The following is a 14,830-nucleotide window of genomic DNA, read 5'->3' as shown; positions in this document are numbered from 1 at the left end:
GCCTGCTCAGGCACGCACAGGGTGGGCAGCACAGCATGCATGCATAGGCAGAGCCCCTGTCTGTCTGCCAGGCTCTCGGTCCTTCTTAGACACAGGGAATGGCAAGTGATATTTAAGGTGCTAGAGACTCGTAGATCTGGGAATGGAATTCCTGTTAGGCCACACTGCGGCACAGTGGGTTAAGCCAGTCTGCAATGCTGGCATCCCTTGAGTGCTGGTTCAGGTGCCAGCTGCTCCACTTCCAATCCAGCTCTCTGCTAATGCGCCTGGAAAAGCAGCAGAGGAGGGCATAAGTGCTTGGGCCCCTGCACCCATGTGGGAGACCCAGAAGAAGCTCCTGGCTCCTGGCTTCAGACCAGCCCATCTCTAGCCATTGTGGCCATTTGGGGAGTAAACCAGCACATGGAAGCTCTCTCTCTCTTTCTCTCTAATTCTGACTTTCAAATAGATAAATAAGTTTTTTAAAAAAAGTTTTTATTGGGTGTAGAGGGTAAAGCCACCAGCTACAATGCTGGCAACCCATATGGACACTGGTTCAAGTCCCAGCTGCTCCACTTCCAATCCAGCTCCATGACAGTGGCCTGGGAAAGCAGCAGAAGATGGCCCAAGTCCTTGGGCCTCTGTCACCCACATGAGAGACCTGGATGAAACTCCTGGCTCCTGGCACAGCCCTGGCTGTTGCAGCCACTTGGGGAAGTGAACCAGCAGATGGAAGAGCTCTCTCTCCCTCCCTCTCCCTCATTCAAATAAAAATATTTTAAAAGTTTTTATGTATTTGAAAGACAGACACAAAGAGAGAGACAGAGCTCTTCCATCTGCTGGTTCACCCCCTGAATGCCCACAATAGCTGAGGCTGGGCCAGCCCTAACCAGGAGCCCAGAGCTCAATGTGGGTCTCCCATGTGGGTGGCAGAGACTCAAATACTCGGCATCACCTGCTGCTTCCCACAGTGTGCACTGGCCCGGAGCCGGATCGCAAACAGGGCTGCGACTCAACGCGTGCTCTCTGACGTGGGATGCGGGTGACCCAAGCGGCACCTTCACCACTGGGCCGAACGCCCACCCCTCCAGCTCAGTTTTCTCACTTTTACAACAGGGACAGCCCTGCCTTGGCGCCATGGCTTCAAGGATTAAACGAGAACATCAGCAAAGTGATGTGGATCCCGCAGCTGGGGCCTGGCCCTGAGAAGCCGTGCCTCAAAGGTGAGCTGAGGCCCTTGTCACGCACCTCCTCCCCCAGCACCTGGGCTTCGCCCACCCCTCCCTGTTGGTCTTGACAGCAAAGGGCCCGCTGAGAGGCTGAGGACACAGAAACAGGCCGTTCCGTTTCCAGGCTTTATGAAAATTAATAACATTAATAGCTCAGACATATACATACACACACATCGCTATGTACACAGTCATTAAGTTATTAATTAGTCTCTGTATAAAACGTGTCTGCGTTAGTGTTCTGGGCTAGGCCCCAGCAGTCCTCGGCATAGTCACAGTAGCAGCCCAGGGCTTGGCCCCGAGGCAGGCGGAGGGGAGCCAGCGACGGCCATTCAGGGAGCACCGACGGCCATTCAGGGAGCACCGGCGGTGTCCTGGGTCGCTCGCTCTGGAGTCTTCTGTTCCCTTCGGGCACCTGCAGGCCAGCTGCTCAGCAAGTGTACAAACAGGTACTGGTCCCTTGTGTGGCCTGGAGACCCAGGCCCTCTGCGTGGTGGCTTTGGGCAGCCCAAGAGGCCCTAGAGGATGCTGGCCAGCTCTGTGGAGTCTGTGTCAGAGCAGCCGGAGCTGCTGGCTTCGTCCCTGCAAGAGTCCAAGGGGACAGCTTGGAGGAAGGGCCCTGCACCACACCCCCACTCTGCACCTGCCTCCTTCCTGGCAAGCTGGCCACCCTGTAGGTGGAGCCAGCTGCTGGATCAGGGAACCCACAGGACACCTGGGGTTGGTTCCTGCTCCCTCACAGCCCAGACACTGCTGCCCTCTAAAAGGGCTGGCTGATGGGGCTGGCACAAGGAGTCACTCCACCCTGCCCTCTGTTCCCCCGAAAGGCAGGGCTCGGGCCACCCCCGCGGTCCTGCATGCAGGGGAGTAGTGAACGGTGCAGGCTCTGCAGCCAGGTCAGTGGGCACAAAGCCCAGCTCCACCCCTTGCCAGCCAGGCCCTCACCCCTTCTAGCCAAACCTCAATTCCCTCATTGCAGAGTGGGACTCCAGGAGACACTAACACACTCCCCAGCCCTGGTCTGTCCCCACCCAGCCTCACAGGGATGGCGGTCCCAAGGTCATTCAGCCACAGGGAGCCACCCTGCAGGGGGAGGGATGATGGGCGAGGCCTGGGTTAGCTCCTGAGGGAGCAGACTGCCAGAAAGGAGCGAGCCTCACCCTTCCCAGCTCTCTCGCCTCCTTCTCACTCCGAGTGCCTCCCACTAGAGGGCTCTCAGCCATGCAGCCGGGGCCCCTGGCCATAATGCTGGCACCTCTGTGGTTTGCACTTTGCAACCTCCAGAATTATGGGCTAAATAAACAAACCTCTCTTCCTTACCAAGTAGCCCGACTCGGGTATTTGTGTCACAGCCTCGCAAACAGACTAGAACATTCTGTAAAACCTGAGCTCCTTGCAGGCATCTGTGTGGTTCCCGAGCGCGAGCCGTGAACCCTCTCGGCACAGAGCCTGGCTCGCGGCTAAGCGTCAGGGCTGCCTGGGGGAGACCTGGGGGCTTGGCTGGGGAGCCGTCACCTCAGAGCCTGCAGCGCCTTCTTGTTCTGCCGCCGCCTGTCCTCGTCGATGGGGTAGAGCTTGAAGAGCAGCAAGCCCAGCAGGATGAGGGCTATGGGCGTCATGGTCACCAGCATGTTCAGCGTAAACTTGACGCTCCTCGGCTGGGAGCAGCCACGTGTCTGGTACCCAGCAAAGCTGTGAGATCCGGCGGGGGAGGGGAGCAGTGAGGCTGCGGGCCTGGTGCAGGGTGGGGAGGCTCCGGCCAGAGCCCCAGCCCGGGCGGCACCCCCACTCACTCGAGGCTCAGGGTGGAGATACCCAGCGACACGCCAGAGGCGAACTTGGTGAAGAAGACGTAGAAGGAGAAGAAGATGGGCTCGGTGCCCTGGGAGCGGGGCTGCTTCAGGTGGAAGTCATCAATAACGTCGGGCAGCATGGACCTGCATGGGACCGGAGGGCCATTGGCAGCCATGAGGACCCCCTCCCTGCACCCTCAGGCCCCGCCCCCCCCCGCATGGCCGCTGTAAGTGCTCTAAGGCAAGTGCAGCACAGGTCAGATTTTAGCTCCCTCTGCCCACCCTGGTGCACAGTTCACAACCCCTACAACTGTATGGGGCACACCCTGCCCATCCCCAACCTGGATCCACAGAATGGCCTGTGATAGAAGCCCCATGAAGCTTCAGAGCTAGGGAGTGGGGCACTGGGGAAGAAGCCCAGGTGGGCCTGTTTACCTACCAAGGTAGTAAGAAGGCAGCTGCCACACTGATGCCAGCTGCCACGGCCACCACATATGTGACGATTAGGTTACTCTCCATGACAGCCACCAAGATGAGAAATGGCACTGCAGACTAGGGGAGGGAGTGCGGGAAGGCGGGTCAGCTGGGAGACTCCCCCTGGGAACCCCCAACTCAACCCAGGCCTCGCCCCTCCTGCCTCACTCACTGAGATCCCCACGTATACGGCCGTCTTCTTGCCAAACCGGGTCAGAAACCACTGCCAGATGGGAATGGTGAAGGTGGCCGAGAGCTGCGGATGGGCAGAGGCTAAGGGAGGCTGGTCTGAGCCGCAGACCCCTCCGGTGCTGCCCAGGAGCCACCAGGTAACACCCTCCGGGCGTGCCTGCTGACTCCCTGGGGTGCGGTCCCGCCCTGCCTTCCCACGCCTCTGGGCACACAGCTCCGTTGGGTTCTTGGCACCGAGACCTTTGCTCTTCTGTGCTCTCAACTCGAACATCCAACCCCAGACTCCTCCTTTCCAGGTCTACCTATGCAGCTGGAGCTCAGGTCCAACCCCACTCCCCTAGGACTTGGATCAGTCTGAGAATCATTTCCCACCGCCCAGAGAACCATCCCATCAGGGCCTGTGCCACTTCCACCCAGGGCTGCCCGCCCCCTGGGGGCCCGCACGCACCATGATGGCCAGGAGTAGGTTCTGGAATTCGTTGCGGAAGCCTAAGGAGTATGTGCAAAACAGAGCAAAGTTCCCCTCCACCAGCTGGGGGTGTACAAGGAGAAGGAAACACACAAGGTGAGGTCCGGGCTGAGCCTCCCAACACTGCCCCCCCATCCATCCCTCAGCTCGGGTCACAGCCTGAGCCACTCCCATTCCCATCACACGCCCCGCCCCCTAAGGTAGGGCACCGCAGTTCCCTTTCCCCCCTCACCATGAAAGCCAGGGAGGTGAAGAGGAAGCCAGCGATAAGCTTGACATACGGGCCATGGCTCATGACCAGCCGGAGGCCCCGGAAGAAGGACATGGGCTCAGCCTGCTGGGCCTCACAGGGTTCTGAGGACAAGAGGCGACAGTGAGGAGAGAGCGGAGATCTCCCTCCCCCAGAACCCAAGGGCCAGGCTGAAAGACACAGCCACCCTGTGCTGGGCTGGTACCCCTGCCCCAGGGCCCTCCTACCTCGCTGCTCCCGCACGCCCAGGATCAGGATGACAGCACAGATGACATAGATGGAGGCGATGACCCCTGCTGCCAGCAGGTATGCATTTTGCTATAAAGGAGGTGCAGGTGACACAGAGTCAGGCTGCTCGCGTCCCAGCAGCCTCTCTCCCAGCAGCCTCACGCTATGATCTTAGGCTGGGCTCTATTCCCCTGAGGGCCTCACTGTCTCCCTGTGTGAAATGGGAGACTCATCCGGGGCTTGCCGTTGTCTCAAATGGAGAACACGCTAAGCCAGGCCGTGGAGCGTGAGGGGGCTGCGGTTGGAATCTTCCCAAATCGCTGCCATTCCTTAGCTCCGTGACCCTCAGTGAATTATTCGGTCTAAGCTTCGCTTTCCTTACATGCAAAGTGGACATACGGGGCCTACGACAAACGCCCACCAAGCACAGACATGAGCTAGCAAGCTAGCATTACTATCTTTAGGGTGGGACCTCCTCACTCCTCATCTCCCCCAGTCCCTGCCCTGCCAGGGGCCTCACCGTTTCTCTGAGCGAGGTGGTGCTGTGCGTCCAGTTGGCACTTTCCAAGGCCACTGCAGAGCCATTGGGCTCCTGGAGACAAGGCGAATTCACTTTGCCCACAATTTGCCCCTGGACTGCTGTGCCCAGCACTGTGCCCAACACCTCCACTGTCATCCCTGGGCAATGAAAAGGAGGTCTTTTGGAGGGGCCTCCTGGCCTGCGGGCCTAAGGAGGGAGGCTGGATGCATGAGAGCCCAGCTCTAGCTCCAGGTAGGGTGGGGATGGGTGGTTGGGGCAGACGCCACGGTGGCCTGAACTCATGGCCTTGTTCTGTGTGACCTCTGGTTAGTCCCTGCACCTCTCTGGTTCTCACCTGAGCAATAAAAGGATCAAGTTATTTTTCAGATCGTTTTGCACCCACACCTAAGAGCAGAGCAAAGAGCTGGGCCCACAGGGAAAGAATCGTGGCCGGAGGGTCGGGTCGGGGAGGGGCCCTGGGTCTCTGGGGGGTGGGATCAGGTGGGCTGGGAGAGACTTACGGTAGGCAGTGGCTGAATCCCGCTCGCTCTGCTCTACGCTGATGAACATGGTGAGAGCCGAGTAGGGGACGTGGAAACACTGGCATGGGAGAGAAGCCGTTGGCTGGTCAGATGGAGGCAGCCTGGGGCACCACCTGTGAGGCCCCGGGGACTGCCCTCGCCCCTGCCCCCAGAGCTGCGTGGGGAAGGGGCCCGCACTCACCGTGACCAGTGTCTCAAAGAGGCAATAGAAAAGCAGGTACCAAAGGGTCTGGCCCTGTGGGAAGTCGGGCACGAACCAGATGAGGAAGTAGGCAATGATGGCCAAGGGCGTGGAGAAGATGATCCTGGGGAAGGGCTAGGTCTGAGTGGTGGCTGGGGGCCAGGGCCCTGGAAGCCAGGCCTGCACCCCGGGGTGCCTGCCAGCAGGAAAGCTGCTCCCCCTCGAATCTACCCTCTAGGGCCTCTGGGAAGAAGCTGATGGCCACACCTAGAAGGGCAGACTGGCCCTGGCTCCTGCCCTGAAATCCTGAGCGTGGAAGGTGAGAAGCCAGACCCCGAGTCTCCTCCACATCTCCCCAAGAGTGAGGGCGCCACAGGCAGGGGTCTCCTACAGGCTGGAGGCGGGGGCCCAGGCCTCAGGTGGTAGGGCAGGGGGGCTGGGAGCAGGAGCAGCCCCCAATACCTTCTCACACGTGCACATGCTCCACCTGCACACACATGTGTGCACACACATGAACATACACACAGGGAAGCTGGGGGTGAGCGGAACTCCAGGTGAAGGATGATGGAGGAGCCAGGTGAGAGGACAGGGCCCAGTGCTGGAACTGTAAAGGCAGCAAATGTCTGCCTCCCCCGTGCGTGGCCCACACTGTCACTAGTGGTCAGACCTCTGGACAGACTAACTTCGTGGCTTCAGTACAGAAAGGCAGCAGAGAACACGTGGTAAAAACAAGGCCTTTTGAGCCACAACTCAGAGATCCAATTCTGGCTCTGCCAACTACAAACCACTTCTTTGAGGCTCGTTTGCTCATCCATAAAACACGGATAGCGATAGCACATATCTTACATTCAATGTTTACTCAGGAAAAATGTCTTAGGTGCTGGGCCTGATTCTAGCCACTTAGGACATAGCCATGAACAATGCAGGAAAAAAAAAAAATCCACTGCCCTGGTGAACCATACATTCAGGTTGGCGAACAGAAAAAAATAATCAAAGATTAAAGACAGAGACATCATTCAGCCATATGAAGGAACAAAACTGACAGCCACCACAAGGTGGATAAACCTGGAGGGTGCTATGCTGCATGAACTTAGCCAGACACAATGACCACTACTGTAGGATTTCACCTGCGTAAGGTACCGAGAGTAGTCAAGTTCATAAGAGACAGAGAGTGGACCGGTGGATGCCAGGGGCTGGGGGCTGGGGAGGAATGGAGCGTTAGCATTTAGTGGGCACAGAGGTCCAGTCTAAAAAGATGGAAGAGTATCGGAGATGGAAGGTGGTGACTGTTGCAAAACAGCAGACTTGGGGCCCGTGTTGTGATGCAGAGAGTCAAGCTACTGCCTATGATGCTGGCATCCCCTACTGGAGTGCTGGTTGAAGTCAAGGCTGCTTTGCTTCTGACCCAACTTCCTGCTATGCACCTGGGAAGGCAGCAGAGGATGGCCCAAGAGCTTGGGATCCTGCTACTCACATGGGAGACCTGGATGAAGCTCCTGGCTCAGGCCTGGTCCAGACCTGGCAACTTGGATAATAAACTAGTGGGTGAAAGATCTCTCTTTCCCTCCCTGTTTTCCTTCTCTCTAGCTCGGCCTTTCAAGTTAAATAAAATAAAAACCTTTTTAAAATGTGGATGGACTTAATGATACTGAACTAACCACATACTCAAATGTGTAAGATGGTAAGTTTTATCTTATATATGCCATAGTTAAAAAGTTATGTTCAGGGGCATAACGGTTTAAGCCAACACCTGCAATGCTAACATCCCACATGGATGCCAGTTCGCATCCTGGTTGCTCCACTTCTGATCTAGCTCCCTTGCTAATGCACCTGGAAAGCAGTGGAAGATGGCCCAAGTGCTTTGGCCCCTGTACCCATGTGGGAGACCCAGAAGAAGCTCCTGGCTCCTGGCTTCAGTCTGGCCCAACCCCAGCTATTGCAGCCATTTGGGGAGTGAACTAGCAGATGGAAGATCTTTCTCTCTGTGTGTCTCTCCCTCTCTCTGTAACTCTGCCTTTCAAATAAATAAATAAATCTTTTTAAAATATTAAACAGATTTTTAAATTTATTTGCGTGGTCGAGAGACAGAGAGAGCATTTTTATCTGCAAGCCCATTCCCTGAATGTTTGCAACACCCTCAAGTCAGGTGGGATGGTGGGATGGTGTCAAAGCTAAGAGATGGGAACTCAACTCAGGTCTCTCTTGGGTGGCAAGAATCCAATCACTCAAGTCACCAACACTACCTCCCAGGGGCTGTACCAGCAGGAAGCTGGAGTCAGGGGCTAGAGCCAAGCATCAGATCCAGGCTCTGATATGTGGTGCAAGTATCCCAACCAGTGTCCTAACCATCAGACAAAACACCCACCCCAATACATATCAGACAGAGCTTTTTAAAAAATTTTAGGATGAGACAAATAGTACCCATCAGCTGGTTTACTCTCCAAATGCCCACAGTGGCTGGAGCTTGCCAGGACTAGGCCAGGCCAGAGTCGGGAGTCTAGAATTTAATCCAAGTCTCCCACATGGGTGGCAGGACCCCAACTACTTGAGCCATCACTGCTGCCTCCCACGGTGCACACTAGCAGGAAGCTGGGAGCAGGTTCGGAGCCAGGGCTTGAAGCCAGGCACTCCTATATGAGATGTGAGCATCTTAATCACTAGACCAACGAGTGCCCCTTACAGTGTTTTTAAAAGGTTACATAACATGTTGGAAGGTGATAAATGCTATAGAGAAAATAAATAATATGGACCACAGGAGATTAGAAATGAGAGTGGGATACAATTCCCATCCTGAAGAGCAAGGTAGGCCTCAGTGAGAAGGTGACAACCACCAATCTCAAATGCGAGGAAGACGTAAGCTTTGCAAACATCTGAGATAAGAGTATGTCAGGCAAGGGGAATGGTCAGTGCAAAAGTCCTGAGGCAGACGCATGTCCAGCAGGTCCAAGAAAGGCCAGGGCCTAGAACACAGTGAGCAAGAGAGATGGAATTAGGAGATAAGCTCAGAGAAGAAACAGGACACCGCAGAGGCCATGGTAAGCACTTGGTCCTACTTCATAAAGGAGAAGTCATTTTGAGAAGTCAGCAAACACTCAGATGTCAAAAAGTATGGGCCCGGCACTGTGGCATAGTGGGCTAAGCCTCTGCCTGTGGTTCCAGCATTCCATATGGGCGCTGGTTCAAGTCTCAGCTGTTCCACTTCCGATCCAGCTCTCTCCTATGGCCTGGGAAAGCAGAAGATGGCCCAAATCCTTGGGCCCCTGCACCCACAAGGGAGACCAGGAAAAAGTTCCAGGCTCCTGGCTTTGGATCAGCCCAGCTCTTGAGGCCATTTGGGGAGTGAACCAACGGAGGGAAGACCTTTCTCTCTGTCTCTCCATCTTTCTGTCTGTAGCTCCACCTCTCAAATAAACAGATAAAATCTTACAAAAAGAAAAGTACTCAGGACACCGAGTGCCGCTGTGATGCTCACGTCAGGAGAGTTCATCAGGACAGCTGCCCTCCGGGGAACTAGGACAGGCCCTGGCCAGGGCAACTGCAAGCGCAGCAATCAGAAATCAGGCCTGAAGCCCAGCCTGCTGGAGCCTGGCCTGCTGCCCCCTTCTGCCACACCCTGGCCCGCTCAGGCGGTGCAGGAGCTCCAGGAGAGTCACTGCTGCGGTCTCTCCGGTGTGAAGCAGAGGATTTCAATGCAGACTTAGAAGAGGGGCTGCCCTGAGGACTGAGAGGAGAGGGGTCACCCGGCTCATGGACCCCGTCAGGCCCAGCCCGCCTCTTCCTATCGTGGAAAGAAACAGAGTTCTGGGTGCTCCCAGCCTGGGAGGGGCCCGGGTCCTAATCACGGGGTAGATGAGGAGGTCCCACACATAGCCCCTGAGCTCTCAAGCACCATCAGCATGTACTCAGACAAGGGCAAGGCCATGCACACAGACACCTGCTGAATCCAACACCAGCGCGGAAGCCCCCAGCCACTTCCCCAAGCTGGGTGCCACACCTGCCTGGCAGGAGTCCCAGGGATCCTCCCCAAGTTCCACAGGGAGGGCCTGCTAGGCTCTCCTCCCTGCCGCGTCCCGCCTCCCCAGTCCACGTGTCTCCCCAGAGAGCAAGGGTCCCTGGCAGCCTTGATCTGATACTCCATCCTTGGCTGAGCAGTGCTGCCACCGTGAGGAACCCAATGGCACAGGGAGCTGCTGCTGCACTGAGCTGGCCCAGAAGCTGCCTCCCATTGGCTGGGCCTCATGAGGAGATGTGGCAGCAGGGCCCCGCCTCCCACGGGCTGCCAAGGAGGTGGCAAGGGGCCAAGTCTCAGGGCTGGCGCTCGGGGAGCCAGGAGCAGCCTGTCCAGGTAAGGCAGGCTGTCCTGCCTCTGGCTCTGAAACCAGGATCAAAGGCTACAACCTGGGCTTAGGCCAGGGGCTGGCAGGACCGGGGTAGGTGGAGGAGGGGGGAACCTCGTGGGAAAGGAAGCTGTGGAGGAGCAGGGGCTGCAGGAAAAGCTTTGAAGGCCGGAGACCAGGTGGGGGCGCCCCTCGGGCAGGAAGGCGCCCACTTGGGCCTGGATGGGCTGGAGATGAAAGGGGCACGGCCCCCTCCACCCAAGCAGGATGTCCTGGGGAGAAGCAGAGCCCCACCTAACAGCCTGTGCCATGGGTCTCCCTGGCTGTCTCATCTAGGGCACCCCCACTGGCCCCAGAGCCCGGGGCTGAGTGGTGCTGGCTTTGTTCAAAGGGCAAACAGAGTTCACATCACCCAAGGTGCCAGAGGTTACCCCATTCCCAGGATTATCCCAGCCCCTGTCCCCCAGGAAACAACCTGAAGGGATGCCAAATTATATACTACTTAATGGGTGCCAGGCACTGTTCTCAGTACTTGACACATTAAAAAAAAATTTCATCCTTACCACAACCCCGTAATTATTATCTGCACGTTATAGCTGAAGAAACTTGAGGCCCAGGGATGTTAAGTGGCTCACTCAAGGTTGCATAGCTGGAAGCAGTGAAGCTGGGATTCAAAGCCAGGCAGGTTGGTTCCAGAGGGCAACCTCTCAACTGCTAGGTTGGAATTCCAGCTCCACCAAAGGCAGGGCGTGGACCTCAGGGAGCAGCGGGCTGGACTGGCAGGTGAGGCTTCAGCTGGGGTTCCAACACCCCACCTTCCCCCGCCCCCCGCCCCATGCTTTGACATCACTGCATCAGAAGCTCTCCCTCAACCCTGGGACAAGCCAGATGCAAGGACCAAAGGGTGGATATGCCGGAAGTCCCGTCTCCGGCCATCTCGAAGCAGTCCCTTCCACTCACCAGGGCATGAGGCGGCCCAGGCGGGTCCAGGAGGATTTGCTAATGCAGAAGCCCACCAGAGGGTCCGTGAAGGCATCCCAGGCTCGGCCCACGAACAAGATGATGGAGGCAGAGAAAGGGTCCACCTGGGAAGGGAAGAGGCAAAAGAATCCTCCCTCATCCTTCCAGTCACTCAACTCTCGCTGGGAGGCAGAGGCACAGGGCTTGCTCTTGGGCCTCCACCACCTTCCCTGGGCTGGCTAAGCACAATCAGCACAATCAATCGTTAACAGGTCTCCGATCACAGCAGCCCTAGGGGCCTCCTTAGGGGCGTTTGCAGATCTCTTACCCTCCCTATCCACTGGAATGAATCCAGAATCACTTGCTTCCCTCCCTCTCACAGTCCAGAGACACTGATCATCTGATCTCAGAGAGGGTACCCCCTGGGTGGCCACGTGGGTCTCAGTTTCCTCATCTGTATAATGGAAGTTATGATCTTTATCTTACAATCCAGCTCCATCTCGGATGCAGAAAAACAAGTCTCTAGATGCTTTTTAAACAGCAGCCTGTGGCTGACCATTCAAGCTCACCATGCCCCTGTCCCCCAAAGACAGATTCTCTGGACCCCTCCTCCTCCACCAAGACCCTGCTATTCTATGGGAAGCTGGCAGCCCCTCCCACCCTGCAGTGTCCCCAGCAGAGCCCCTCTGCCAAAGCCACTAAAACAGCCTGCAGCTCCTCATATTTCACTCCTCTCAGGGACCAGCCTAGGGGAGTTACTTGAAAACCAGCTGCTGAATGAAGCTATTTGTCCCTTCTGGGCTCAGTGTTCCCCACCTGTAAGTGGATACAACCAAGCCGCCTGCTTGCCAAATCGCTTGCTACAAAGAAAAGATGGCCCAAGCGGGAGCCTTGGTAGCCATGGCTACACAGCCTCCCACTCCCCCATCCAGACAGGGCAAATTCCCGGGATGCCAGGCTGCTGGCCAAGACCTCCCAAAGTGCAGAAGAGCCCTGCTTCAGCCCAAGGAGCCCTCCCTGTCAAAGACCCCCTGGACCAGGGCACTGTGACTTAGCCCAGCGCTTGAGGGCCCCACCACCCACCAACAGACCTCTGCTCCGCAGGTGAGGGGTGGGACCCACCTTCTCCCCACACTTGAGCAGGGCCAGCTTCCTGTCTCGCAGCCAGGGACATGGCGTGCCAGCCTGGTGTAAGAACAGCATCACCGGCAGGTCCCACTCTCCCCTCCATGATCAACTGTTTTGCAGGGAGTCGTCAGACCTTTCCCACTCAGACATTTGGGGCACCTGGGCTCCTCTCCTGGGTACTTCCTACAGCCGTCTTACTGCTCAGCCACTGTGATGCACAGCAGAGTAGGGATTCCTGGTTCCATTTCACGGATGGGGAAAACTGAGTGAACCCACCCAGGGCTGCCTCGTCTCTCCCATCTCCGCATGCCGGAGGAGCCCTGGAAAGCTCAAGTTACTCACCTGAGCCACATCCAGCAGGTATATCTGTAGGAAGAAGCCCAGGGCACAGCCTGTCACCTGGTAAGGGGCGCCTCCAACTGCATAGCAGAGCTTGTTGCAAACGGACAACTGCTGTTTCTTCTTTGGTTCCTTCTGGAAAGAAGAGGAAAAGGTGAAAAGGGGCTCAAAACGCAGCTCCCTATCTTGGGAGGATCCCTCCAGCCAATTCTGCCGTGCTCTGTTGCCACGCAGGGAGTTCTCGCCTCCCACAAGAAAAGAAAGAGGCACTCTCTGTTCTTAGGAACCAGGAACAGGAGTTCTGACCCCTGACGAAGCTGCCGGCTAAACTGCCCGTCTCCCGCCCGTCTCCCTCAGACTCAGGAAATGGGTCAGGCCACCACCGTTAGAGAACTCCGGGAGCCTCAGCCCTGTTCCTTCCCAAGTTCCAGAGGGGGGACAAGCTCCAGCAGCGGACCTGTCCCCACCCGGCACCAGCTGCCACAACCTGAAAATCCTCTTGCTGCCAAGAGCTGCCTGAGCCCAGCCCAGGCTCCCGCCCTCGCTGAAGCTGGGACCCACCTGCCTACTGGGTGAGAGCTCGGAAGAGTTGCAGGGGCTCTTCCCAGCTGGCTGCAGGCCCAGCTGTTCCTTCCATCTGTCCCAGCGTGTCCCTGGGCCCTCTAGGCAGTCAGAGCGCCAGGCAAAACCAGAAACTGTCCTGCCCCTGGCTCCCTGCCTGCACCCCTTCTCCCCCTGCCCCCCACCCCAGTTCCCAAGGGACCTTGGAGAGGCGAGGAAAGGTGCCTCCAGGTACAGGACTGGGCCCTCTCCGGGTGGGGCACGAGGGAGGCTGGGGTTGCTCAGAGAAAGTAGAGATTACTCATGCATAGTAACAGCATAATTGCTCACCCCGGCTCCTTCCAAGATCAGTTAATAAAATTAAAAGGGAAAAAAGTGATCACCTCCCAAGCAGGCAGATATTGCCTCTGAGCTCTTCCTGTGGCCGCCTGTTTTCATTCGGTCAGGGAATAGGCCCAGGGGGCAGGCAACGGGGCTGGAGGGGCACAACGCGTGCCTGCGTACACTCACACTCACGCTGACGCCGGCGGAACGCGGCTCCTTTAAGAGCTGAGCCCTTGTTCTTATGAATGAACTTGAGCGGCCCTCACGGCGGAGTAGAGGCGCGAGAGTAGGCGGGTGGGGTGGGGGCAGGAGGAGAGATGGGGGAGCCGAGGGGGACTATCCGAGCTCTCAGGGTCTCTCCCGCTTCCCGGGCGGTAAACCGGGGCCGCCCAGCGCGCAGGAAGTGGAGCCGGCTCGGCAAAGCCGAGCACCGCGTGGAGCTGCCGACGGAGCCGCTCCGCGCACTTGCGGAGCCCCGGAGAGCAAAAGGGGGCGCCCGCGCCCACAGACCACCTCCATCACTGCATAGCCCCCGGCTCTCCCCACTGCCCCAGGACCAGGCCTGCCCCTCCTGACGCCCCCATCCCAGCCTGCCCACACCCCCGGCCCTCCCTCTCACCTTCACCTGCGCGGGGCGCTCACTGGCTTGGATGATGCCGGTGGGCAGCAGCCCCGCCGCGGAGCCGCTCTCGGCACCTTCTCCTTTGGCCATGTCCCGCGGGCCACGCCGCCTGGGACTGGGATGCCGGGATGCTCGTCTGCTCTAACGGCCTCCGTGGCCCCTGGGCTCCCGTCGTAGCAGCCGCGGCCACGGTCGACGCGCACCAAGAGGAGCCGGCAGGCAGGGCAGGCACACACACACTCCCTGCACACCCCCTGCGCGCCTCTTAAAGGTTCGGCCCCGCCCCTCTCGGAGCGGACCAATCCTCGAGGCCGGCTACCCCGCCTCCAGCCAATCACCCTCGCCCGCCAGCCCTCTCTCCTGCCCCACCCGTCCGGCGGCGCCTGCTGCTGAGCCACGTTCCCCAAGGCCCGGAACCGGCATCCGGCTGCGAGCGCTCGCAGCCGAGGGGACGGCTGCGAGACCCACCTGACGCGCGTGAGGAAACTGAGGCCCGAGGCTGAAAGAGACCTGCCTGCCCAGGGTCCTCCAGAGTGAGTTTCTCTCTGAGCTGAGCCTGCAGCCCACGACTTCCGACTCCCCAACCCCTCCAGACCCAAAACAGGTGGGGACCGGGGGAGTCCGCCGTCCCCGTTAGAATCTGGGGACGGTTCTCCGCTCCCTTTACCCCAGGCCCGAAGGAGGCGAGCTAACACTTTCCCT

At 58.0% G+C, this 14,830-nt stretch overlaps 1 protein-coding gene across 2 annotated transcripts; it reads right to left on the bottom strand.

Moving 5' to 3' along the window:
* Positions 1–1,328: 1,328 nt before the first annotated feature.
* On the bottom strand, positions 1,329–14,340 carry MFSD2A (MFSD2 lysolipid transporter A, lysophospholipid). Of its 2 annotated transcripts, none has more exons than XM_062191042.1 (14): positions 14,126–14,340; positions 12,625–12,756; positions 11,155–11,279; positions 5,858–5,981; positions 5,656–5,734; positions 5,135–5,292; positions 4,614–4,704; positions 4,369–4,490; positions 4,116–4,199; positions 3,648–3,731; positions 3,441–3,553; positions 3,002–3,145; positions 2,724–2,900; positions 1,329–1,790 (listed from the first exon to the last, which is right to left on the bottom strand). In XM_062191042.1, the coding sequence occupies exons 1-14, from the start codon at positions 14,216–14,218 to the stop codon at positions 1,727–1,729; spliced, it is 1,590 nt and encodes a 529-aa protein (XP_062047026.1). In that variant the 5' UTR covers positions 14,219–14,340; the 3' UTR covers positions 1,329–1,726. The 2 variants fall into 2 exon arrangements, with proteins under 2 accessions (XP_062047026.1, XP_062047027.1); XM_062191043.1 differs by having other exon boundaries at positions 12,625–12,753.
* Between the last annotated feature and the right edge of the window lie 490 nt (positions 14,341–14,830).

Source organism: Lepus europaeus, chromosome 5 (genome assembly GCF_033115175.1).
Source record: "Lepus europaeus isolate LE1 chromosome 5, mLepTim1.pri, whole genome shotgun sequence".
NCBI lineage: Eukaryota > Metazoa > Chordata > Mammalia > Lagomorpha > Leporidae > Lepus > Lepus europaeus.
This window is presented reverse-complemented; position numbering and strand designations above follow the sequence as displayed.